Here is a 26,790-nt window from a genome sequence, read left to right on the forward strand (position 1 = left end):
GGTTCATAATAGGCATAAACGCCCCATATGTAACTAGAGAAATAGCCAGAAAGTACAGAAACAATTTAATTAATGATATAAAAAAATTGCATTGTGTGTAAGTTAAAAAAAAAAAGGTCTGTTCATTTTCTGTAGTGATCAATGCATTAGAGTCAGAGGAATTAATGGTTTATAAGAATTGACCTTAAACACAGTTATCCTTTGGTAAATTAAGAATAACTTCATGGAAAAGACAGAAGTTTGGGAATTCCTTAAACAATGAATAGGAACTAGTGAACGCAATGAGTAGAGATCCTGCTGAGGCAAGGCTGTGAAGTATGAGAGAAAGTAGAAGGCAAAACTTGGACAGAGGATGCAGTAGATGTTAGGGAAATCATGGGAGATGCAAGAAGCTTTGGCCCATAGCAAGGCTGGTGAAAGTATCACTAAAGGGGATGGAGGTCCTTCACTGGCAGATGTTATGACACATTGAAAAAAAAAAAAACAGTGCTCTTTTCCTTAGAGTAGGTAGAGAAGACTGATGACAGATAACCCATGGCACAGTCTGGTGAGGCATATTTGCTTAGGTCAGGTACAAAGCACAGAGAAGAAAGAGTCCCAAGAAGGGTTTTAGAACATCCTTTATCCTGTCAATTTCCTCATAAGGACCTATGCCTTCCTTTCTTCTACATATCTTCCATGTATATGCACATGTGAAAGGATTTTAAAGGGAAAGTGGAAGAAGATGGGGAAAGAGAGGAGAATGGCTAGATACTGGGAACGAAAAAAGATAGAGACTAGCTGACTCTTTTTCTCTAAAGACCAAGCTTTTAAATCTCCTATATAACTTTGAAACAAGACAGCCTAAGAAATGTGTGATTCCTCTCATCCAGGAGAGAGAGATATTAAGTAACAATGCTTCAAATGTTTTGAGAGCTGTTATTTCTTGAAGTGACACGTCCTGATGCTTGAGCAAAGCATTCTCTTTGGAGCACTAAAATATTTTCTCTTTCTTGCTGCCTTCAGAATGTATGCTTTCTGAAACATTAATTTATACCAACAGTTTGAAAGTTCCAAGTGCAACAAAAGTGACACTTAAGTCAGAAGGAACTGAGCAGTTATTAATAAATACCTCAATTGGCATTTGGGGGTTCCATCATCCTGAAATAATTGTTGCCTGTGCTGATGTTTAGCAGTTAAAAGAGACCATGGAAATCAACCGTTTGATTCTCAATTTCATACTGTGCCATACAATCAATTCTTTTTAGTCAGACTGTCTCTAGATTTACTTCTGAGCCATAGTAAAATGAGGAAGCTTTCATTAATCTTTCAGATGCTTCATATTAATGACAAGGCTCTTGCATGAACAATGTAACAGCAATTAAAAAGCCCATTAATCTGCATTACAGCTATTAAAGATGCATGTCATTAAAGGGTATGGAGTTTGATTCATTTTCGCACCCCCCAAAAAAATGGAGCAATTATGGCCTGGCAATGCACTTTGTCATCAAATTAGGTTGGGGTTTTCCAGCAAATGGCCTTGCAGCATTTAGCTCTTCTCCTATTTTATTATTCATGACTGAAATGTGGAAGTCAAGACCTTTGAAATTACTTTACCTTCTTGTGGAGTAGAGACGTTGAATGCATGTGAGCTCTCGGTACAGCCATCCAAAGTGCAAGCAGTTAGGGTTACTGCATAGTTTTTGAAGGGTAGCAAGCCTGTCAATATGCCTATAATAAAAGAGAGAGAAAAAAGAAGTTTACATGTTTACGGCAAGCAGCTATAAAGCACATTGCGCATGTGCACGTGTGTATGTGTGTGAGAGAAACAAATGGAAAGACAGAGATAGAAATTGAAAACCTACGCCTTTTCAACTCATTTTCTTGCCTGTGTGAAATTTGTGAGACCAACTTATTGTTCAGAGCTCTAAAACAGCATTTTCCCAAATGTGTTCCTCAGAACACCAGTGCCCTGAGGTGCTATTTCTCCTCCAAAAAATGAGGTGTCTGTTGTAGACATATAGGTTGCAAGGCAGAGCACAATGTACCTCCCTCTTACAGAGTTCTGATGCACATTAGCTTTTCAGGATCCCAGACTTCCTGCAGAAACAACGTTGTTTGATTTTCTTTAGCCTAGCATTTTTCAACCTTGTTTGACTAGGGAGCCCTTTTAAGGTGGCATCTCTTTTAAGGCACGTTAGGAAATGCTGCTTCAAAAAAGTGGCTTCATTATGTTAACTGTAGGAGACACATACACAAATTATTTGTTTAGGTTGTAGCTAACCAACATGCAAATTAACAGAGATGAACAATTAGCAAATGAGATAATTGTGCTTTTGTACTTCTACTTGAAAATTTATTAGTTTATTTAATTAAGACACCTGTCTTGAACAGAAGTGTTGCACATGGAAGTGTTGAATTAACCTGGCTCAGTGGTGGATATATGAGATTTGTTCAGCCACTAAATACTCCTGCAGAAATGAAATCACATTTTGTTGACTATTTCCACAATGAGGCAAAGGGTCTTTGTTTGGACAAGCTTGTGAACCAAAAAAATATCAAAACTAGAACTTGCGCGTTTTCTTACCACTGTTTTTCATTGTAGAAGTTTTTCATATCTGTCTTGAATTCTAAGCACATAGATATCATTCTTATGAAAAGATGCTTCCACTCATGGTATTCCTTTATTGGGTAAATCTTCAGCAGCAGCCTAGAGAATATATTATTGTTTCAAGGTTCCTGTAATGGTGTCATGGGTTGAAAGGTGTCACCCAAAAAGATGTGTTGAAGTCCTAACCCTGGTTCCTTGTAAATGTGACCTTATTTGGAAATTGGCTTATTGCAGATGTAATTAAGACGAGGTCATACTGGAGTAGGATGGGCCGTTAATCCAATATGACTGGTGTGTCCTTATAAGGAGAGAAGAGACACAGGGACACAGGGGAGAAGGCCAAGTGAAGATGGAAGCAGAGATGGGATTACGCAGCTACAGGTCATGGAACACCAAGGATTCCCGGCCACCAGCAGCACAAGCCAGGCGGAGGGAGTGATGGATTCTTCCCTAAAGCCTTCAGCAAGAGCATGGCTCTCCTGACGCCTTGATTTCCATCTTCCAGCCACCAGAACTGTGAGTGAATACATTTCTGTTGTCTTAAGCTACCCACTTTTTGGTACTTTATTACAGGAGCCCTAGAAAAGTAATACAATTGGTGACAGCTTGCATCATTCAAACATAAATTTTAATACACGTTTTCCTATTTCCCTTCCCAAAAGAAAATGAATAAAAAAATAAATAAAAGGGCAAAGAGCAAAAAAGCCAGCAAAGACCATAAGCCATTGTTTACTTTGGCACCTCTACACCTCATAGGTCTCTGGTGCTGCCAGTGACTCTTCATTCCAGAAGCTTCCCAGATGCCCCTTGGGTCTCAGGCCCTCTCCGCCACATTTCTACATGAAAATATCCATCCCTTGGCACCATTGTCTTGGCTCATGGCCAACGAAGACAGAAAGTCATGGCTTAATTTGCATACATGTACCACCATCTTGTGCCAGATTCAACTCTCTAAATTTGAATCCCCCTTATGTCAACCTTCTGCTTTACCTCATCCCTGCCACTGTGATTGTCATTCCCTCCTTTTAAAAAAGATTTATTTATTAGGTTTATTTATTCCCCATCCCCTCCCCCAGATGGTTCTCTCATCTGTCTGCTCATTGTTTGCTCACCTTCTCCAGGAGGCACTGGGAAGTGAACCTGGAACCTCCCATATGGGAGGTGAGTGCCCAACAGCCTGAGCCATATGTGCTCCCCAGGGGCTGTGGTACCTGCTGGTTTGGGGCATCTGCTCATTTAGGCATCTAGCTTGTTGCAGCAGGTGCAACATCTGCTTGTCCTCTTTAGGAGGCACTGAGACCCAAACCCGGGACCTCCCCATCTGGGGGCACCCAAATGGGTTGAGCCACATCTGCTTCCTATCACTTCCTCTTGAATTTCCCAGACCATGACTCATATTCTGAACTCACTTTCTTTGAAGGTGTTATTTCTCCTTCTACCAAATGTCTTAAAAGAAAGATTCCCCTACCACATCCTTTTCCATTTATTTCAAGGAGCAGACTAGTATAGCAGTAGAAAGCATAGACTCCTGAGCCAGATGGCCTGAGCTCAAATGTTAAATCTGTTACTGACTTGCTGTATGAACTTGGTCAAGTTCCTCAGATCTCTGTGCCTTAGTTTCCTCATCTGTAAGCAGATAATAATAGTAGCTTCTTGAAAGAGAGGCCTCACAGTCCTCATCTATATGATGGTGGCAACACAGTACTGACTCGAAGGTTGTTATCAAGATAAAATGAAGGTATGAAATATTCAGCATTGAATAAATTGAAATGAGAGAGAAATGACTAGTGAGCCTGAGAGCAACTTAGGAATGTATTTAAATCCAAAATAATGTCAAAGGAACATTTGGGTTTTAAAACTGCTGAAGTCATAGGGAGCAGATGTGGCTCAAGCAGTAGAGCACCCACCTCCCACAAGGGAGGTCCCAGGTTCGACTCCTGGTGCCTCCTGGAAAAAACAAACAACAAGCAAAACAAACTAAAAAACCCACTCAAGGAATCCAATGTGGCTCAGTGACTGAGTGCCAGCTTCCCACATATGAGGTCCCAGGTTCAATACCTGACCCCCAGTACCTCAAAAACAAATAAATGAGTAAATAACTGCTGAAGTTCTAATTTTTTTCATTGTCTGAACACCTCAATTTTTAAGTTTATGCTTCCTTAAAGTCTTCTTCCCTATTGGAGGAGAAAAAGGTCTCACCATGATCATCAGGCCACAGATATTTTTGGTAGAAATCCAATTACTGTCTCCATTAAGCAGGTCCCATTCTAATTACCAAAAAATAATATATTAACAATTGCTGCTAAAACAAATGAACAAATGAAAAAGGCACTGGGAATGAATGCTATGCCTGAGTTGATGTTAATGTTTTGACTAAAAACCCCAAAAGTGATTATATAAATAAAAATAGTCTGACTCGTTAAAAAAAAAAAAAAAAGATAAATGAGCCAAGCTGTAGAGCACTCACTCAGCCCAGGCTCCAGCACAGTGCTGTTGAAATTCCACCTATTTTGTTATGGCAACCTAGCTTCTCTCTCCACTAGGCTCCTAAATGATGCCTATCCTTTAAAGTTGACTACTGATCCCTTAAATACTAAGTCAAATGCTACTTTTTAAGTCCTTATTCTCCTGTACTTACTGAACTTTGACATTCCTCAGCCTCCTTTACAGCTTTTGAATTTCTCTGAGTTTTCTTCCTAAGCTACTGAGAGTACCATTCTTTCCTTGACTGATTCATCTTTCTCTCAGAGTCCACTTAAAGAGTTTCTGTTTCACAAGGTTTTGCCCTTAGGGGCTTTCCTTTTCTAAACTCTTGCCTTTGGTTAGTTCTTCAAGCTTCATCTCTCAATAATCACATCCATATCTATAGCCCTCACATCTCTCCCCAGTTCAAGTTCTGTATTTCTACTGGCACACCATGCATCTCCATCTGGATGCCCCACTGGACTCAACAGGTTTTAGTGCAGACTCAAACCCGAAACTATATTTTAAGCTTCATTTTTCCATTTCTTAATGCCTCTGTCATGATCCCAATTTCTAGGCTCAAAACACAAGTATCATCATAAAAATATATCTAAGTAAAATCCTTGTATGTATGAACTAGTATAATGCCATACTAACAAGAAATGAATCTGCCCCCAGACAATTAAACTTTTAATTTACAACAAATAAGAAAAACATGTTGAGATACAAGCTACGTTTTCTTTATTTACTTAACCTGTATGACATTACATGGAAATCAATGCCACTCAGAGAAGGGTATGACTTATCTAAATCATAAGAATATTGTGCCCCAAAAGGCACAGAGGTTGTTTATAGGTAGGTACTCTGAAATCTTTAGCTTTATACGTGCAGGTGATATAGTCATTGAGAAACAATATAAAAGCTGTTTTATTATTTTGAGATTTTGTAGACTGATCTTAAAAATACCTTATTTTGAGATATTCTCTCTGTCTAATCATAACTGAATTTCTATGCTGGAATTGTGACCATTATATAACTTATCAGGAAGGGTTATTCATGCAGATTTTAAAAAGGATCATGCCAAACTGAGATACTGAGTTGACATTCATTAACTGATCTTCAGTGTTTTGTTAAACCTTTCTTGCCTTCACTAAAGGAGTTACTTTGTGTTTATATGTGCATAGTAAAATTCCTTTGCTAACTTTTTCTGCCTTGATCATCAAGGCCCTCAAATCCCAGGCAACACTTCTTTCAGTGAACTTGCTTTCTTCAGGTTTGTGGCTTGGTAGAGAAATTTACCAAATTGTATTTCTTATGATATGAGATTCTTAAAGAAAGATCCTGGAGAGAAACTGGATCCTCTTACAGGCCATTTATCAAAGTGCCCCCATTTCCCATTTCAAGGCAATGAGAAACAATAATAAATACTGAGAAATGAGAGTTGTAAAGCAGAAAACAGAAAAAAAAGAAAGGAAAGAAAGCTGATGTTTTGGGTTTTGCCAACTTTGAATCCCATGTGAAAAGTTTTTGAAAGTTTATAAATCACACTTTTAAGAAACACTTATATTTTCTGAGACTGGGAGGCATTTCTTTCCTCTTTTGGGCTAGGGCTGGGGCTGGGCATTCTGCTCATAATCTTGTGTCTCAGAGACAAAGTTCATGAAACCATCTGAATGATTTTCCCTAAATCCTGATTAGCCAAAAGCTATTATTGAATTCAGCAAGGAGAGCCGTGTAATGGTTCAGCATTTTGTTTCCTGTAGTCAGGTTACAATTAAGGTTTAGGGTAGGGGAAGGGGACTGGTAAACCAAATGGATTTCACTAAATTAGGGAACTTTCTGACATCTCCTTGTCTGGGACATTTGATTTATCTCCTTTGATTCTATCTTTTTCGTATTCTTATTTGATGCTTATTAAAGTTCTGCTATTAGCAAAGAAAGGTAATAAGTACAATCTTCTCCAAGACTGAGGAATATAACCCTTCTTGTATATAACCTTAAGAGATCACTTAAGATCATCCTAATTTCCTTGCTTAATTGTCAGAGTATTGTCTATACTTACAGACTCTCCAGGAAAAAAAATGTACTGTGCTGATAATAATAATTATTGAAATAATGAAAATGCTCTGATAATGATTGAAGTGATAAATGCACAACTATGTGATTATATCAAATACCATTGATCATACACTTTGGATGAATTGTATGCTTTATTAATGTGTGTCAATAAAATTGATCTATTTTTAAAAACAGCATTTATCAATATTTCTTCTATATTCCTCTGGGAAAGGTACTCTGGAATACAACGGATCTTTACAACATGTCTAATCTAAGAAATTATTAGAGTTAGAAGGACTCTGATGATAACACTAATACCTAGAGTAATACATAAAGCAGAATGGGAGCATATGTGTAAATGCATGAGGACATTTATGAGATCCAGATTTTGTGGTCTAAGATGATAGAAAGCCTATATTTAATTATAGACAAACACAAAAAAATGACAATCATTTAAAGTATATTTCAATATTATCTTAAGAATACTGGAAATAAAATAAATGGTATTTGTATTAGTCAGTCAAAGGGATACTGATGCAAAATACCAGAAATCTGTTGGCTTTAATAAAGGGTATTTATTTGACACAGGAGCTTACAGACACCAGGCCATAAAGCATAAGTTACTTCCCTCACCAAAGCCTTTTGTCACGTGTTGGAGCAAGATGGCTGCCGACGTCAGCCAGGGTTCAGGCTTCCTGGGTTCCTCTCTTCCGGGCTTGCTTTTCTTTCCTCACGACCATGCTCCTTTGTGTGCTTACTTCCCAGGACTCCAACTCAAGACTCCAGCATCAAAACCCCAGCAGCAAAACCTCCAACTCTGTCCTTTGCCATGTCTTTTATCTGTGAGTCCCCACCCACCAAGGGCAGGGCATCAACGCCCTACTGACATGACCCAGTCAAAGCCCTAATCATAATTTAATCATTGCCCAGGTACAGACCAGTTTACAAACATAATCCAATATCTATTTGTGGAATTCAGGAACTATATCAAACTGCTACCGTATTACATAATTATAAAGGAATTCTAGACAGAAAATGTGGCATATATTCTCAGGCTCCACAGAAAATCCAACAAGAGGAAATCAGACAGATTCCCCTTCCTGACATTTGGGGTATTTATAACAAAGAACTTTAGGAGGTTGGACTCCTTCTTGGGGAGGCTTCACAGAGATTTCATTTCTCCTTTGAATTTTTTGAGAGTGTCCCTTCCGCAAGGCAGGCCAGATGACCTCTCAAACTCCCTTTCTGCCACAAAGCTCTGTGAAATCAGAAAACGGTCACCAACCATGTCAGGAAAACTGCCAGTCATTTTGATAATGGAAGAGGGTGAGCTGCAAAAGCATTCAATAAGCATAAAGTAAGCATTATCGATGTCTTAAAAGTGTTAGTATCCCATGAAACACAGGCGTGTTGGTATCTGTATTAAAATCATTGGCACCAGCAGGACCAGAACTCTCACTGCTAAGCGATAATGCATTTTGCATTAATGCTTAACATTGAGAAAGTCTGACATGCCACACCAAGGGAGTTTGAAGCAAAGCCAGTCTCTATTCCCTCTCAAGTGCAGTCCTGTGGGCCACAGTGGGTGCAGAAAGCCCAGGCTGGACGAGCAGGGTCAGGGAGTTAATTTAAGGGGAGGAGACGCATCCCTGCACAAAGTGTAAGAGCTGCAGTGCACATGGCTCCTCACATGCTGAGGATTTCCAACCAGCAGAGGGAAGGGCCTCGTTCTTGAGGAGCTTGCAATGTAAAGTCCCACACCATGACTGGAGGAACTCCTTGAATGCAGAGGGTATGTCCTTTGAACTTCTTTATTTCTTCTATTTTCCGGCAGCTAATGGTTTGCCAAAATGGGCCCTTAATGCTGGGAAATGGAAACTTTCCATCCTTTTAGTCCCATTTAGCCATCTTCCTTCTCCCTCACTATAAGAGAGCCCTGTTTCTTCTGACGGATAGATGATTCTCTCCAACACTTCCTTTCCTTTGCTCTAACCTCAAGTTTCAGGAGAAAAGAAAAATAAATAATTGGAGGCAGACAGGCCACCTAAGAGAAAAATCATTGTAGAGTTGACACCAGCTGTGCAAGCTTTTGTGCCTCTAATGGGTCTTGGTATGCCGAGAAGCAGTAAAACAACAAGAATGAGGCTGCTCTGACGTGAAATTTTATGATTAGCTCCTCCGACTAAAGGCAGACAAGTATAAATGCCCTGCCTGGGAGCCGGGTCTGGGACAGCCAAGCAAAAGGGCATCCTTTTAAAAACCAAGCGCAGTTTGGAGAAGCAAAAAGGACGGCATGTATATTTACATATTTCAGCAGACTCCTCCTCCCCCTCCACCCCACCCCCAGCTGCCAACCTAGGTGTTTGGCCAGCATCCACTGTAATCTGTTCTCCTTCATTATGTTAATCTGTGGGCGGAAAGATTTCTGTCATCTTCGAGTCGCTTGTACAGCAATGGTAAACACCTTGGCCTGTCTGTAATTGGACAGGTGTCTGCATTGATGTCACCCAGCTTTTAATTCAATTAAAGAACTGGCTGCTCTGCTCTCATTACCCACTCATTTCCGTTGCACTTGGAGTCTGGCGCTGAAATCTGCACACAGCAATTGACTACCCGGAGTCCAAAGTCAGCAATCCCTGTAGAAAGCTCACGTGCAATGTTCTAAATAGACGCCAACAATCCAAGTATTTTCATGTTAGCAGAGGCATTGGACTAATATGGAGAATTTGTTATCTTTTTTTTCCTTTACCTTTAAATTTTTTGTTATCTATTTTTATGGTGTCTTCTACCTACTGGCCAGTAATTAGGGACAGTTCCAGCACACAGAAATGCTGTTTCTAGCTTCCTCTCCCCAGGGCTTACTTCCATCTCAAGAGAACTCATCAGAGTATAATGCTCTTATTTATTTGCTGGCATTTCACATTTGGATCAAGAAAGTGAGGGTGGGTCAGAGCAAGGTATTTATTAAGAGGGCCATCTGGTAGGGGATACCACACAGGCATAGCTGCCACCGCTACCTAGAGACGGAATGCAAGAACCCGCTTTTTAAAAGAAAGCCAGCCAGGGCAAGGAGAGCAGAAGAGAAGGAGATTTTTCTGGGTTGGGATTCTGATACAGTGCTGATGAATTTTAAATTTTAAGTATGCATTCAGGGTAAGTTTTGAGCTGCAAACCAACCCGCTGGATGAATTAAAGAGGGTAAATCAGACCATGGTGCCATGATTTGCACCCACCTAAAGGAACTTATGAAAGTAAATTAAAGTTCTAACACAGACATTTTGACGTAGTGAACCCATGAAACTGAATGATGACATTTGTTATATAAGGATGAAAATTTAACAGTCTATCAAAGATCTGGAAACACACCAGGGATGCTTCTCCTCTGGTTTTTAATAGCCCGGAAAAGTGACTTTTGCTGTTGTTGTCTATGAATGTTTTTTTCCTTTTGGTAACATTTTAAGTAAAAATATTGGAAAAATAAATATTTTCTATTATTTAGAAAATGGAAGTCAACTTTCACTTTACTCAAAAGGGGGAGGAATAGTAAACTCACTTAACTCAGACTAAGATAATTCCTTAGAAACTTTAAAACTAATTTTACACCTTTAATTTCCTTCAAACTGATTTTCTGGCCCTCTTTAAAACTTCTAATAGGGGATGTGGAAAACCATATACTTTAGACTAAAGACTATGCAGATTTTGATGCTTACAAATGGGGGGGGGGCGGGGGAAATTCTCTTGTTTTTTAAAAATATAGAGTCTATCCCAGTCTTCAGGAATGGTTTAAACAGTGATTTTAATTGACCTCCAAGAATTAACCAGTTAAAACTCTCTCAGCAGGTTCACATCTAACCTCAAAGATCTAATCAATGCCTTCATAGTAGGAACTACCAGAGTCTCTGTCATTTTCATTCTAGTTCTGCCATGAGTTTGAAGCCACATGCTCATTTTAACTCTTTACCTAACATAAAGGGCTGACACTGAAATCATTGGAACTCTCAGAAAATAGCAGATATGACTAAGCAGGGAGGCAGGATGGAGAGAAGAGGAAAAGGAAAGAGAAATGAAAATCATCCCTTATTGATCAGTGCCCAGGTCCTCTTCTAAAAGCCTCCTACAGTATAATCCCACTGAACAGACGACGCTGCGGAGAGTGTAAAACATGGGGTGCACGTCTGTATAGTTAGAAGGCTGTAGAACCGAGATAGGAACCTAAGTCTTCTGACTTCAAGATTATTGTTCTTCCCATTTGACCTAAGCCTCGGTTCAACAAAAAAGAAAAAAGTGCGCTCAGTTAATGTTATTAAAGATAACAGCACACATATAGAGCAAATAGTTTATTTAAAATGCACCTAAAAAAGTGTTCGGAGTCACAAATTTCTCACTAAAACCTACTGTGTAAAAACAGAAAGCAGTATGCTTGTTCTCCAAAATGTCTACAATAATCCTTTCCCAAAACAACTGACTCATGAGAAATTCTATATAGATACTTACATGCACAAATATATATATACAACTATATATAACTACATAGAACATTGGACTTATATTTATTTTAATATATATACAGACTGTACATACATTGAATATGTATGTATTTGTAGCTTATTGAAATATGTAAATTTTTTTCATTAGTTTCAAATATCAATACAAATATATGATCATAAAAGCTAGAAAATAGAAAATTTGGGGTGACTTGCTTTTCTTTATAAAATCTGATTGATAACCTTGAAATATTTGTATTGCATACTATAGCCTTATGGACATGTCTAGTTGATTAATACTATACAGCAAAAATCACATATCACCAGTATTTTTACCCATGGTTTAGCATGTTACCAAAAAGCAATTCAAATTCTGAAATTCACATTTTTACTGCATGAAATAAAATGAATAACTTGTACAGAACTCTATCTGAAGATTGCACAATGCATGAGTAGTTCAGGGTGCATTATGTATTCAGGAGAGTTAGACAAGGCTATTAACTCATCAACACTGCATTACCTAATGAAATTCTCCTACATTAGCTAAGCAGGAACATTACATCATTTCTATTTTTACTATTTATGTCAGAGGCCGTATTTTTGTCCTATGAGCTTTTTCAGACCAATTTCTTTCAAGCTTTGCATTTAAAGAACTAGTTTTTTTTTATAAACTACAAATATGGAATATTAATTTATGGAGTACTATAAAAACTGGCAAAGATTTCCTCAAAATTCTTCATTTTATAACACCATCAAAATGATTTTTTTCCTTTATTTCTGATCTTTGCCTATTGTGGCAAAGGCTAACTGCCCCATATTGTATATTCTCTTCTTTTTCCTCAGTAAAGGAAAAAAGAATTTTAGCTGGACAAATGGCATCTTTCAATAAGGACATTTCCCAGCATGCTTTGCAGCTAGGGGTAGCCATGTGACTAAGTTCTGACTATGGAATGTAAACACGGATAGTACAACAAGTTCTGGAAAAAATCTTTAAAGTGAATGGGAATACCCTCTTCAACCCTCCTCCTTCCTGCTAGATGGAAACCAGAATAGATGGCTGAAGCTGGAGCAGCCATCTTGGACTATGAGACATCACCCTCTCACTAAAGATGGGATAGCAAGAAGATGTAGTACCTGGGTCCCTGGCATTGGAAAGTACCATTCCACACCTGCACTAACTATAGATACCTTTTACCAGATAGAAAAAAAAAAAAAATCATCTTGTTTATAGCACTGTTAATTTGAAAGATAAACCCATCTTTACTCATAAGGTTTTCAATTTTTTACATAATATACTTTAGAAATATTGCATAGGCTATATTTTGGTGGTATAAAAACAGATTGCAAAAACAGGATCTAGCAATAGCCTGAAATATAGTAGATAATGATTTTTGAATAAATGAATATTTTCTGCTCTGTATAATTATCAGTATTGCAACAGTACTGGCTTCCATTATTTTTAATTGCAAATATACAATGCTTGAGTTCCATTATGAAGTATGAGTTTTGGAACCAATCTTTGAATTCTGTTCACCCTACCAAAATTTTGTTTCCCCTTTGGGAAAATGTGTATTGAGTTCTAAATATGTATTTAAGTTGTTACAGTTCTGTACATTATTTCGTAAAATTGCAGAACTATAGCACTGCCAGGAATTTAATAGGAACCCGTAGTTCAATGCTCAGTCCAACTCGTGTGATAAAATGATGTTAACATTCCATTAGGCAGTGGACTTGGCCCAGTGGTTAGGACGTCCACCTACCACATGGGAGGTTCGTGGTTCAAACCCCGGGCCTCCTTGACCCGTGTGGAGCTGGCCCATGCGTAGTGCTGATGTGCGCAAGGAGTGCCGTGCCATGCAGGGGTGTCCCCCGCGTAGGGAAGCCCCATGCGCAAGGAATGCACCCTGTAAGGAGAGCCGCCCAGCACAAAAGAAAGTGCAGCCTGCCCAGGAATGGTGCTGCACACACGGAGAGCTGACACAACAAGATGACGCAACAAAAAGAGACACAGATTCCCATGCTGCTGACAACAGAAGCGGACAAAGAAGACGCAGCAAATAGACACAGAGAACAGACAACTGGGGTGGGGGGGGGGAAGGGGAGAGAAATAAATAAATAAATAAATAATCATAAAAAACAAACAAACGAAAACATTCCATTAGTCACTGTGTTATTTGCAAATGACTGAATTTGTTCCTTTATCCTCTCCTCCATTCATTCTCTTAAGAAAAGCTAATTGGTTACCTACCATGGACAAGACCAAAAATAAATATAAAACACAATACTTGTCCTTCAGAAGCTTATTGTCTAATGAAGAAATAACATGGGTGCACAAGGAGTGCCCATTGGCAGTTATAACAACTTTGGAGCATGAATGAGCAGTTAAATTTTTAAAATTGTATGACATTGAAGTTTTTATTACAGTCATCTCAGATTTTTCAGGTAAGTAAAATAACATATATTTTATATATATAATGTGTGAATACACATTAATTTTTCCAACCTGGGACACTAAATTTAGTCCATTCTCCTAGACTCCTGAACTCTTCTCTGATGGGCTCTTGGGACAGCATACAACAGAGCAGGATCTTACTTATCGCTGAACTGAGTAAGTTTACGTTCCAAAGTCAGGCATAAGGTAAAAATCACTTCTGATTTAAATTCCCCCTGACAACTCCTGATACGGCCCATGAAGTACAGTACATTTGGTTTCATGTATACTTGTAACTCTTCATTAATCAATGATTCTCTATGGCTCTTGGTTCTTTATCCTCATTGTAGATGACCCAACAACAAATTTCTCTTCTTTGTTAATGGTTTAAAAGCTCTATTATATTTCACACATTCTTTCCAGGTAATAGGTATTCATAGTTTCAGGATAGGATAGAGTATTAGTCAGCCAAAGGGGTGCTGATGCAAAGTACCAGAACTCTGATGGCTTTTATATAGGGTATTTATTTGGGGTAGAATCTTACAGTCATAGGCCCTAAAGAGGTACTTTCTTACCCAAAATCTGTTGCCATGTGTTGAAGCAAGATAGCGGGTGACATCTGTGCGGGTTCAGCCTTCCTTCCTCCTCTTAAGGCTCCGTGGTCTCAGCTTCTTCTGACCTCAGCTGTAGGCTGGCATAAGGCTTATCTTTCTCCCTGGGGCTCATTTCTTTCCTGGCTCAGCTGCTCAGTTCTCTTCACAAGGTCAGCTGTAGACAATCAGGCTTATCTCCTTTCCCAGGGCGTCTGCCATGTCTAATGAGCTCTCTCTATTCCTCTGTGTTCTTCTCCTGTCTGTGTCTACTTCCATGTGAGAGCCTGTCTTATTAGCCTAGGGGGCTGGGACTCAACACAGTCAGATTCTAATGATGTGGTTAAATCAAAGCCCTAATCTTAACATAATTTAATCAGACATCTCAGCTGAAGCTAATATAATCAAAGGGTATCATGCCCAAAGAAAAAGACCAGTTTACAAACATAATCAATTATCTTTGGAATTCATAAATCATATAAAACTGCCACAGAGAGCATCCTTTGCCTGCAACTTTATTTTTAAAGTTTTTTTTTTTGCACTTTTATTCAGATCATGCCTACTTCCAAGGGATGTTGTTAAATGTTTGTAACATAAACACATGCAGGTGAAAGATTAAATCTATTTCATATATTGAATTGCACTGGTCTCTCTCTTTTTCTGAACATAACAGGCATCCTCCAATTTATTTTATAGTGTTTTTTCCCCCCAGTTTCCCATCTAGATAGTCAGTTCCTTGGCTTTCCACTTGGCTTCACAGGGTGCATTTTGAGGTGGGGCTTGCCGTAAATGCAGAATCTCAGATCACATCCCCAGCCCTGCTGCATTTTCACTGAACACTTTCAGAAGCACTGCCCGACGGTGTTAGAGGTCCTGCTTGCCTTGCCTCTCTTTCTTTACCTGCCCTACATTGTTCTGGCCACAGTGAGCAGTTGGAACAAGAGGTAGAAACTAATGAGAAGGGACAAATTCAAGGCCAGCAGGTGAAACTGATCCCTTCCACCTGGTCATTCCTCCCACACCAGTGATTTTCAACATGCGGTCCAAGGATCGCAAGAGAATTAACTAGAGAATTTGCTAAAATGCAGATTGCTAAATCCCAGTCCCTATAAACAGAAGCTTGTTTAAGGGCCCCCAAATATCTGCCTTTTGTAAATAAATCTCATTGTTATGACCCATAGAACTGATAACCATTAATTGTTACTATTAGCTGAAGAAAGGAGAGAAACAGTGAGGGAATTTTAGCATGTGACCAGCTTTCTTCAGGTGGAAGATTAGAGTCCATTGTATATGAGGTTGGAAACAATTTAAGTAGCAAAAGCTATATTATCAATTGCATTATAAATTCAAATGTCTTTCATTTAATTTTCTAAAATTTAGATTTATTTGACTCATCTGTTAAACTGTAGAGAATGATAAATATTATCACTGGAGGAAGGAATGTAACTCCTAGACTTCAGTTCAATGTAATGCAGCACTAAAAATGAGAAAATATTTTCTGTGATAGCTCTATCATTTTGCCAGGTGTTACACTGAGTATGCTGATAATTATGCTTACATAGTATTTAAATAAGTTAAGCAAAAAAAAAAAAAAGGGAAAAAATAATTGTATATGTGCAAATTCTTGAATCCACTCGCTCTTGACATCATTTCAGATCAAATAGTGAAGTCACTTTCTAAGCAGCCCGGAGTTTAAGCGGAAATGCCAGGACTGTCTCTCTGGGCAGCAGCTTTGCATGTTAACAGGGCTGGAGGGAAAATCAGTAAAAGCTGTGCCGAGTTAATTGGCGCCCTTTGCAACACGTCTAAGGATACACTGGGTGGTAACTGGAAGGCTTTCTAGCCTGAGGCTCCAGCTGAGGGAATGACCTTTCAGACCTCCTGGCTGTGAACCCTGACCTTCCAAGGGCACAGACTCCAGACCCCGCAGCCCAAAGGGGCCCATTTGCACCTGAGTGGGGCTGTTAACCCTTGTACTCTCCACTGCTACTGGGATTTCTCTCACTTAATTCTCTTGTAGCCAATTTCATAAGTGGTAAATATTCTGTATCACGATTTTACTCTTCTCGTTCTCTTTCATTTTTAATCATTTTCTCTTCCTCTGCTTTCTCATGTTTTGTAACTCTGACCATAAGCTCTTCACTTAATTGTTGCTGCCCTATGATGTTCCTTTGCTAATTTTATCTACTTGCTTTCAGTATTTTATCATTTTTATATAGAAATTTATCTTTTTCATCCTACATTTTCAATTTGCAGTTTGAGGGTGGAAGTTAAGACTTGATTACTGATGTCAAATTCCTCCCTTTGGCGGTGTTTGGCTGCACCACAGAATTATTTGAGAACCTTTAAGAAATACTGTTGCTATATTCCAGACAATTAAATCAGACTCTTGGCAAGTGGGACCCCAGCATCAGGGTTTTTTTTCTTTTTTTAAGTTCCCCAGATGATTCAAGATGCACTCATAGTTGAGAATTCTTATATTATAAAAATCCCTTTGAAATGACCAAAAGTTGAAAAGTACCTGGAAAGAGAACAGACAATGGACTATTGGAAGAGCCAGGGCAAACCTAATTCCAAACTGGGTACAAAATGCAGGCCAGCTCTCAGCACTTCTCCTTCACAAATATTGGGAAGAAAGGAGCAGAGATCATTGGGTTGCTATGAGGCGAATGAAAATTTACCTTAATTAACCCCTTCATAATCCCAGTGGAGTTTTTTTATTAACAGCAACTAGGTGGCCAGTAAAATCACTGGAAAATAACTTAACTTTACTGAGCAAACACCAAGTCTGAAGATAAGCTCAAGGATGGGGGAGCTGAACTGTGGAGGAGAAGCTCTGTGTGTTTGGGGGGCGTGAGGGGGGACGAGGGAGAAAACATAATGAGATAAGGGGGGAAATCTGCAAATCAAGAAAGAGACCATAGCACTAAAAATACAACAGTCTATCATGCTCTAGGGAAGATTTACTTCAGGAAACAAGAAAAATTTAAAAATTACCAGTTTCATACTAGTAGTAAGATCTAAATTAGAACTTGGAATCCATTTTACAAGAGAAGATATGTGGTAAAACACAGACAGATGGAATTTGAGAATATTGAGAGGCAGGCCAAAATCAAAGTGTGTTGGATAAGATGAATGCTAGTCATGTAAAAAAACTAAAATAGCTGAATTAAAAACCACCTTAGAAGGTTCAAAAAACAGAATCTACAAAGAAAAAATCAGAAAATGAAAAGAAAACAATTATGGGCAATAACCTAGGACTCGAAGACTGAATAATATAAAGGTAACTATTAATTCAATGAACACATACTACACACTGGTTCTTCAGCAAAACGTAGGTAATTCTTTTCCATCTTCACAGCAAATTTCATAATGTAAATAAATGTTTTTATCCCCAATTTATATATGAGGAAACTATAATAGAGGGACATGTTTTTAAATTTGCCTGATGTCATCCAGGTAAAAAGTGGCATAGCTGGGATATGAACTAGAATCATCTAATTCTACAAGCCCTGTTCTGCAGTACTAAAGGACAAATTGAAAAGAAATATAAAACATTGGAAACTTCTATTTATCACCAGAAGTAATGATCAAATACACAACAGAAAACTTTCAAAGCTGAATAAGCATCCAAATCTGAAGAAGAGCCATTATATGACAGAAAAAAATTAATGAAAAGAAGCCAAAAGCATTTTCTGATAATGCTTTTGCACCCTATGTCAACCAATAAAGCTAAATTGACATGTATATCCAGGATTCCAATAATTCATGGTCACATACTTGCCAGCCCAGAACTCGCCCCATGTAAAGAAAGCAGCTTACAGAGATTGAAACAGACCACTGTGGAAAAGCAGTCAAATGGGTGCTTGGGACAATGGATTGCTGGCTATAGGACATAAATCACAGTGCCTAGAACTGTGAGAAAACTGTTTCCTCCTTTCCTGGGGAGGAAGGGACATTCATGTCTGTATACATGGGAGAATTTTTAGGGCCACATGTGAATCCCCAAGACAAGAATCATATACATAAAGGATTAGGGTAGCCCCTGTACTTCAGCCTCAAACTATCCTCTGAACTCACCGTATGGGTAAGCTCTGAAGGAAAACACTCACACAGGTCACTCTGCAAAGACAGGAGAGATGTTTTTATTTTGTTTGTTTGTTTGCTAACTCCTGGCATCCAAGGAAAGCTCTGTCATAACACTACCTGAATACAAACTTAAGGAACAGCCTCAGAGGCTGAACTCCAGTGGAAACATATTAATATGTTAAAATGTCCATGTTCCAACAAAACATGCAAAGAAATAAGGAATGATGGTGGCCCAGGCAAATAGAAAATTAAAATATTAGAAACCATCAATGAGAAGGACCAGATCTGGAACATACCAAAAAAAAGACTTTTAAAAAATGGTCTTAAATATGCTTAAAAAAGTTAAAAGAAAACATGAATAAAGAACTAAAGGAAATCAGGAAAACGATAGAATGAACATCAATAGAGAGATGAAAAGTATGAAAAGAAAACAAATGTGACTAAAAACTACAGTAACTGGCGGTGGACTTGGCCTAGTGGTTAGGGCGTCCGTCTACCACATGGGAGGTCTTTGGTTCAAACCCCGGGCCTCCTTGACCCGTGTGGAGCTGGCCCATGCGTAGTGCTGATGTGCGCAAGGAGTGCCGTGCCATGCAGAGGTGTCCCCATGCAGGGGAGCCCCATGCACAAGGAGTGTGCCCCGTAAGGAGAGCCGCCCAGAGCGAAAGAAAGTGCAGCCTGCCCAGGAATGGTGCCGTACACATGGAGAGCTGACACAGCAAGATGACGCAACAAAAAGAAACACAGATTCCCGTGCCACTGACAACAACAAAAGCAGACAAAGAAGATGCAGCAAATAGACACAGAGAACAGACAACTGGGGCGGGGTGGGGAGAAGGGGAGAGAAATAAATAAATAAATAAATCTTAAAAAATAATAATAATAAAGAAAAGGACATTTGGCTATAGATTGAAGTCACATGGAGATACAAGGCTCTCCTATAATAGTAACAACATGGGAAGATATAAATTCCAGTACTATTGTATTTTTGGTTTGTAACACTACTTTTTACTTCCTGGAGGATCTAGAAAGTAAATGCATAAAATATAATGATAAATCAGTGGTATTGGACTCAAAATATACAAGCAGGCAATTTGTGATAAGAACTACATTAAGGTAGGGAGAAAGAGGGCAGAGGAACATAGTATGTAAATACCTTTGAAATTAAGTTGGTATATAAGTGAATGAGTGTTATAGATTTAGGACATCAAACTTAACTACAAAGAAAATGTCAGAGATGTGCAAGCTCATACAGACAGAAATTATAGTACAGGTTGCCAGGGACAGAGGGCAGTGGTATGAGGAAATGGGAAATTGATGCCCAATGGGTGTAGGGTCTCTGTTTGGGGAGATGGGAAAGTTTGGGTAACTGAAGGTGGAGAGGTTACTAAAACATTGTAAATATGAGTAATCCCCTGAATGGTTGTTTGGGAGTGGTTGAGATGAGAAAGTTTATGTTGTGTATATATGTTTCGTCAATTTAGAAAAAGAATGAGCAACTAAAGAAACAATGACACCTAAATGCCATATATGATCCTAGACAGGATCTATCAAGGGAGGAAAAGAGGCTCAAAAGGTTATTACTGGGACATATGGAAAACTGGAATTTAGACTCCTAAGTTTTATATGAATGTTAAATTCCTTAAACTTGATAACTGCACCTAAGTAGGTACCTAAATGAATATCCTTCTTCTTGGGAAATGCATACAGGAGTACTAAGTATTCAAGGACCACAATATATACAACCTACACTTAAGTGTTCAGAAAATGGATTGATAGATAGGCAGACAGAGAGATGAACAGACAGATAGATGGACTGGTATATTGATATATTGATAGATAGACTCATACAGCCAATGTGGCAACATGTTAAAATTTGTGCATCTGGGTATCTGGGTGAGAACTATGTTTGAGTTCTCTGTGTAGGATTTCTATTACTTTTGTATCTGTCCTGCAAGGTTGAAAGTATTTCAAAATAAAAGTTTAGAAAAACTCAGTGAAACTCACCTTTAAAATTTAAAGGAGATATACTTTCATAATCAGTCACAAAACTTCCCATTATCTCCTTTACCTATTTTTCTGTCTTCATATCTTGTTATCTCAACCAACTGGAAAAGGATCTTCTTCTAACTAAGGTCCCACATCCTTAAAATATTTGTTTATATTACATATATCTTCTTGATAACATATATGTTCTCTAAAGTGATCACTGTAAATTTGGAGTAAGATCAAATCAGAAACTGAGGTGGGGGTGAGATGACAGGAGGCTTTTCAAATTATACCAGCCTCTCCCAAGGCTCTGAAGGCTACCTGCCTAAAAGAGAGCACCCCCAGTTTGAAAACTAGTATATTTTAGGACATTACTAAAGGGCTCAATATGTCAAAGGAACACAGACATAAGAAAACTAGAGACTCACTGCTCAACTGTTATTTATTTTTAAATATCTAAATTGCAAAAAACAAGTCTCAACTATTACTGGAGGGTTATTTTTTCCCCCACTTCTCAGAGACTCTTACTTTTTGTTTACATTTTTCTTTTTCTCATTACTTTTACAGCTATTACTTATATCTTAATCATTAAAGTAACAAATTTGACTTAGTTTTATATTCAACTTCAGATTCTCTGTATTTTAATAAGACAGTTTAACTCATTCACTCTCATTTTTTATTCACATTTATTTTTATATTTGATACATTGTTCTTATTTCTGTCATTATGTTTGATGCTTTCCAGTTTTGTTTGCTATTTTTTAAATGTTTGTTTTTGCTATTCCTTTATTTTCTATCCTTACTAGTCTAAATTACAAGTTCTTTACACGTTTTTTCTCAAGGGATTTCAAAGATATAATTTTGAAATGATCAAGCAAGGATATATATAGAACTCAATATTAAAGATTATGGGGAACTCTTTTTCCTGATAGACATATATTTTGCAGAATTAGAATAATGAAGGGGGACGTGAATTGAGAGGTACCATGGTCAGACTGAATAATTTCCAAGGTCGGCAAATTTCACAGCAAATAAAAAAGAATATTAGAAAGTGGGATGGGTAAGAAAGTAGAGAGCCAGAAAGCTTGGTTTGGGGATTTTAAGGATGTGGGAGCTTAGTTAGAAGTCATCCTTTTAAAATGAGAGAAATTAAAACATTTCTGAACAAACAAAAACTAAGCGAGTTCATTACTACTAGATCTGCCTTTCAAGAAATACCTAAGGAAGACCTCAGAGGACACTGAACAGTATCTCGATGCTGGATGAGGAAATAAAGATCCCCCGTGCAACTAACTATATGAATAAATATATTTTCTAGTATTATTACATTTTTCATTTCTAAAGGTGTCTTTTACTTCTTTTAAGGATGAAAATTCAAATACATAGAAAACAAATCTAAATCTTTATTACTGGGTACAAAATGCATAAAAATGTAATTTGGGATGTACAACGTACAAGGGAGGGCTAGAGGGAATGTGCACATTTAGGCTACTGAAGTCAAGTTGGAATCAACACAAACTAAATTGTATAGATATAGTATGCAAAAGTAATCACCATGGTAGCCATAAAGAAAATATCTTAAAGATCTACATGAGAGGAAAGGATAAATGATTCACAATGGCTCATTATAAAAGGTCATCTATACAAAAAGGAAGACAGTAATGGAGGAAAGGAAGAACAAAAGATATGAGACTTATACACACAAAAAATAGCAAAATGGCAGAAATCAATCTTACCTTATAAGTAATTACCCTAAATATAAACAGATTAAACTCTCCAGTCAAAATGCAGAGATTGACAGAATGGATAAAGAAATAGGACCCAACTGTATGCCATTTAGAAGAGACCCATCTTATATCCATAGACACAAATAGGTTGAAAGTGAAAGAATGAAAAAAAAATTCATGCAAATACTAATCACAAGAGTGGGAGTGGCTATGTTAATACCGGACAAAATAGACATTAATTCAATAACTTATAAGAGACAAAGGAAGCATTTTGTGTCAATAAAAAGGTCAATTTAATTAGAAGATTGAACAATTACAATAATATATGCACCTATCAGCAGAACGCCAAAATATATGAAGCTACATTACAGAAATGAAGGGATAAATAGCTCTATACTAACAGATGGAAATTTTAATACACTTCTTTCAACATTGGCTAGAACATATAGATGGAAGATCAATAGGGAAATAGAGAACCTGAACATCACTAGAAACCAATTAAATCTAACTGACATATAGAACGCTTAACCCAACAATAGCAGAATACACATTATTTCCAAGTATACACAGAACATTCTTTTTTTTTTTTTTATTTTTTAAGGTTTATTTATTTATTTTCCCCCCTCCCCTGGTTGTCTGTTCTTGGTGTCTATTTGCTGCACCTTGTTTCTTTGTCCGCTTCTGTTGTCGTCAGCGGCACGGGAAGTGTGGGCGGCGCCATTCCTGGGCAGGCTGCTCTTTCTTTTCATGCTGGGCGGCTTTCCTCACGGGCTCACTCCTTGCGCGTGGGGCTCCCCCACGCGGGGGACACCCTTGCGTGGCGCGGCACTCCTTGCGCCCATCAGCGCTGCGCATGGCCAGCTCCACACGGGTCAAGGAGGCCCGGGGTTTGAACCGCGGACCTCCCATATGGTAGACGGACGCCCTAACCACTGGGCCAAAGTCCGTTTCCCTACACAGAACATTCTTTAGGATAGTTCATATCTTAGGGCACAAGAGAGGACTACATAAATTTTAAAATATTGAAATCATGAATAGTAATTTCTCTGGCAACAATGGAATAAAATTAGAAATCAATAACAGAAGGAAACTAGCATACTGTTAAATAGCTAATGGGATAAAGAAGAAATTACAAGGGAAATTAAAAATACATAGAGACAAATGAAAACAAAGACAAACATACCAAAACTTATGGAATGTAGTGAAGGCAGGGCTCAGAGGGAAATTCGTAGCTACTAATGCCTTTGTCAAAAAGGAAGAAAGACCACAAATTAATAATCTAACTTGACATCTTGAGGAAGTAGAAAAACATGAGCAAAGTAATTCCAAAGTTATCAGAAGAGAGGAAAAAAATTAAGATTAGGTCAGAAATAAATAGAACAAAGAATAGAAAAACAATTGAGAGATTAAACAAAACAAAAAGCTGATTCTTTGAAAAAATTTTAAAAAATGACCAACTTTTAGCTGGACTGACAAAGAAAAAAGAGAACAGATGTAAATAATTAAAATAAGAAATGAAATGGTGATAGCACTACTGATCTGAAAGAAATAAAAAGGATTACAATATTATTATAAACATTTGTATGCCAACAAGCCTGACAGTCTAGAAGAAATAGAAAAATCTGTAGAAATACATCAATTATCCAAATTGACTCAAGATGAAATAGAAAACCTCAACAAACCTCTAACAAGTACTGAGAGTGAATCAATAATAAAAAACCTCTATCAGGGAAACGGACTTGGTCCAGTGGTTAGGGCATCTGTCTACCACACGGGAGGTCCATGGTTCAAACCCCGGGCCTCCTTGACCCATATGGAGCTGGCCTATGCGCAGAGCTGATGTGTGCAAGGAGTGCTCTGCTGCACAGGGGTGTCCCCTGCATGGGGAACCCCATGAGCAAGGAGTGCACCCCATAAGGAGAGCCGCCCAGTGCGAAAGAAAGTGCAGCCTGCCCAGGAATGGCGCCACACACATGGAGAGCTGACGCAACAAGATGATGCAACAAAAAGAGACACAGATTCCCGTGCTGCTGACAACAACAGAAGCGGACAAAGAAACAAGATGGAGCAAACAGACACAGAAAACAGACAGCCGGGGTGGGGGGGGGGGGGGGGGGGTGGAGGGGAGAGAAATAAATAAATAAATCTTTAAAACAAAACAAAACAAAACAAAAAACCTCTATCAAAGAAAAGTCCAGGATGAGATGGCTTCACTGGTAAATTCTAGGAAATATTTAAACAAGAATTAATACCAATCCTCAAATTCTTCCAAAGAGTTCAAGAGGAGGGAACACTTTCTCATTCATTCTAAATGCCAAGCATTACTTTGATACCAAAGCCTGGTAAATACATCACAAGAAAACAAAATTACATACCAATTTCTCATATGAATATAGATGCAAAAAGCCTTCTCAAAATGCTAGGAAACTGAATCTGGTTGCATGTTAAAAAGTTTATACACAAGACCAATTCCAGGAATGCAAGAGTGGTTCAACATATGAAAATCAATGTAACACACTACACAAATAGAATGAAGGGGGCGGGGAACACATCATTATCTCAGCAGGTACAGAAAAGGCATGTAATACAATCCAGCACTCTTCCTTGAAAAAACTCTCAGAAAAGTAGGAAAAGAAGGGAACTTTCTCAACATGATAAAGGCTATTTGAAAAACCCACAACTAACATTATACTCAATGATGAAAGGCTTAAAGTTTTCCCCTAAGATCAGAAAGTAGGCAAAGATGCACACTTTTGTCACTGCTCTTCAATATTTTACCAGAGTAATTAGGCAAGAAAAGGAAATAAAAGGCACCCAAATTGGAAAGGAAGAAGTAAAACTATCTTTATTGGCTGACAACCTGATTTTACACATAGCAAGCCCCCAAAAAATCCATAAGAAAACAATTATAGCCAAAACAAGAATTCAACAAAGTAGCTGGGTACAAGTTCAACACACAACAAAATAACTGTTTTCCTGTACATTGGCAATGAACAATCTAAAGAGGAAATTAGGAAAACAATTACATTTTAATAGTATCTAAGTTAAAAAATATCTAAGAATAAACTTAACTAAGGATTCAAAAGACTTGTATGTTGAAAACTACAAGACACTGCTGAAAGAAATTAAAGAAGACTTAAACAAATGGCAAGACATTCCATGTTCATGGGCTGGAAGCAATAGCATTGTTAATAGGTCAATATTATCCAAGCAATATATAAAATCAATTAAAATTCCAGCTGCCTTTTTTTCTTTCTCTTTTTTTTGGCAGAAATGGACAAGTTGATCTTCAAATTTATATGGAACTGCAAGGGGTCCTAAATAGCCAAAACAATCTTGAAAAGCAACAGGGTTGGAGGACAACTTCCCAATTTCAAATTGTATTACAAAGTGACAGTAATTAAAACCATATGGTATTGGCATAAAGGTAGACAAATAGAACAGGGGAAGAGAATTGAAAATCCAGAAACAGATGCACACATCTATGGCAAAATGATTTTTGTCAAGGATGCTAAGTACCTGCAGTGGGGAAATAATAGTCTCTTCAACAAATGGTATTGGGGAAACTGAATATCCACATACAGAAGAATAGAGTTAGACCCATATCTCACACCATCTACAACTCAAAATTAATGAAAGACCAAAACATAAGAATTAAAACGATAAAACTCTTAAAGATAACATAGGGGCCCATCTTCATGACCTGGGATTTGACAATGGATTCTTATTTATGAAACCAAAAGCCTAAGCAACAAAGGAGACAATAAATAACTGATTTTAGAAAAATTAAACATTTTTGTGCATCAAAGAAAATTATCGAGAAAGTATTAAGAGAAGCTACAAAATGGGAGAAAACAGTTTCAAACCATTTATTGGTTAAAAATTTAATACCAGATTATATAAAGAACTCCTACAACTGAATAACAATTCAATTTTTAAAAATGGGCAAAGTTATTTGAATAGATAATTATCCAAAGAAAACACTAAAATGGTCAATAAATACATGAAAAGATGTGCAACATTGGGAGGCGGACTTGGCCCAGTGGATGGGGCGTCCGTCTACCACACAGGAGGTCCGTGGTTCAAACCCCGGGCCTCCTTGACCCGTGTGGAGCTGGCCCATGCGCAGTGCTGATGCGTGTAAGGAGTGCCGTGCCATGCAGGGGTGTCTGCCGCGTAGGGGAGCCCCACGCGCAAGGAGTGCACCCCAGGGGGAGAGCTGCCCAGTGCGAAAGAGATTTCAGCCTGCCCAGGAATGGCGCCGCACACACAGAGAGCTGACACAACAAGATGATGCAACAAAAAGAAACACAGATTCCCGTGCAGCTGACAACAGCAGAAGCGGACAAAAAGAACACGCAGCAGGTGGA

General features: G+C 38.2%; 1 protein-coding gene across 1 annotated transcript in view; it reads right to left on the minus strand.

Annotated features, from left to right (window-relative positions):
• Positions 1-26,790, minus strand: part of USH2A (usherin) — an 838,570-nt gene that overhangs the window by 413,101 nt on the left and 398,679 nt on the right. The window contains exon 30 of the mRNA XM_058275221.2: positions 1,597-1,710. Coding sequence (XP_058131204.1) covers positions 1,597-1,710 — 114 coding nt within the window. The remainder of the gene's footprint in view (positions 1-1,596; positions 1,711-26,790) is intronic.

The sequence above is a fragment of the Dasypus novemcinctus genome, chromosome 13, assembly GCF_030445035.2.
Source record: "Dasypus novemcinctus isolate mDasNov1 chromosome 13, mDasNov1.1.hap2, whole genome shotgun sequence".
NCBI lineage: Eukaryota > Metazoa > Chordata > Mammalia > Cingulata > Dasypodidae > Dasypus > Dasypus novemcinctus.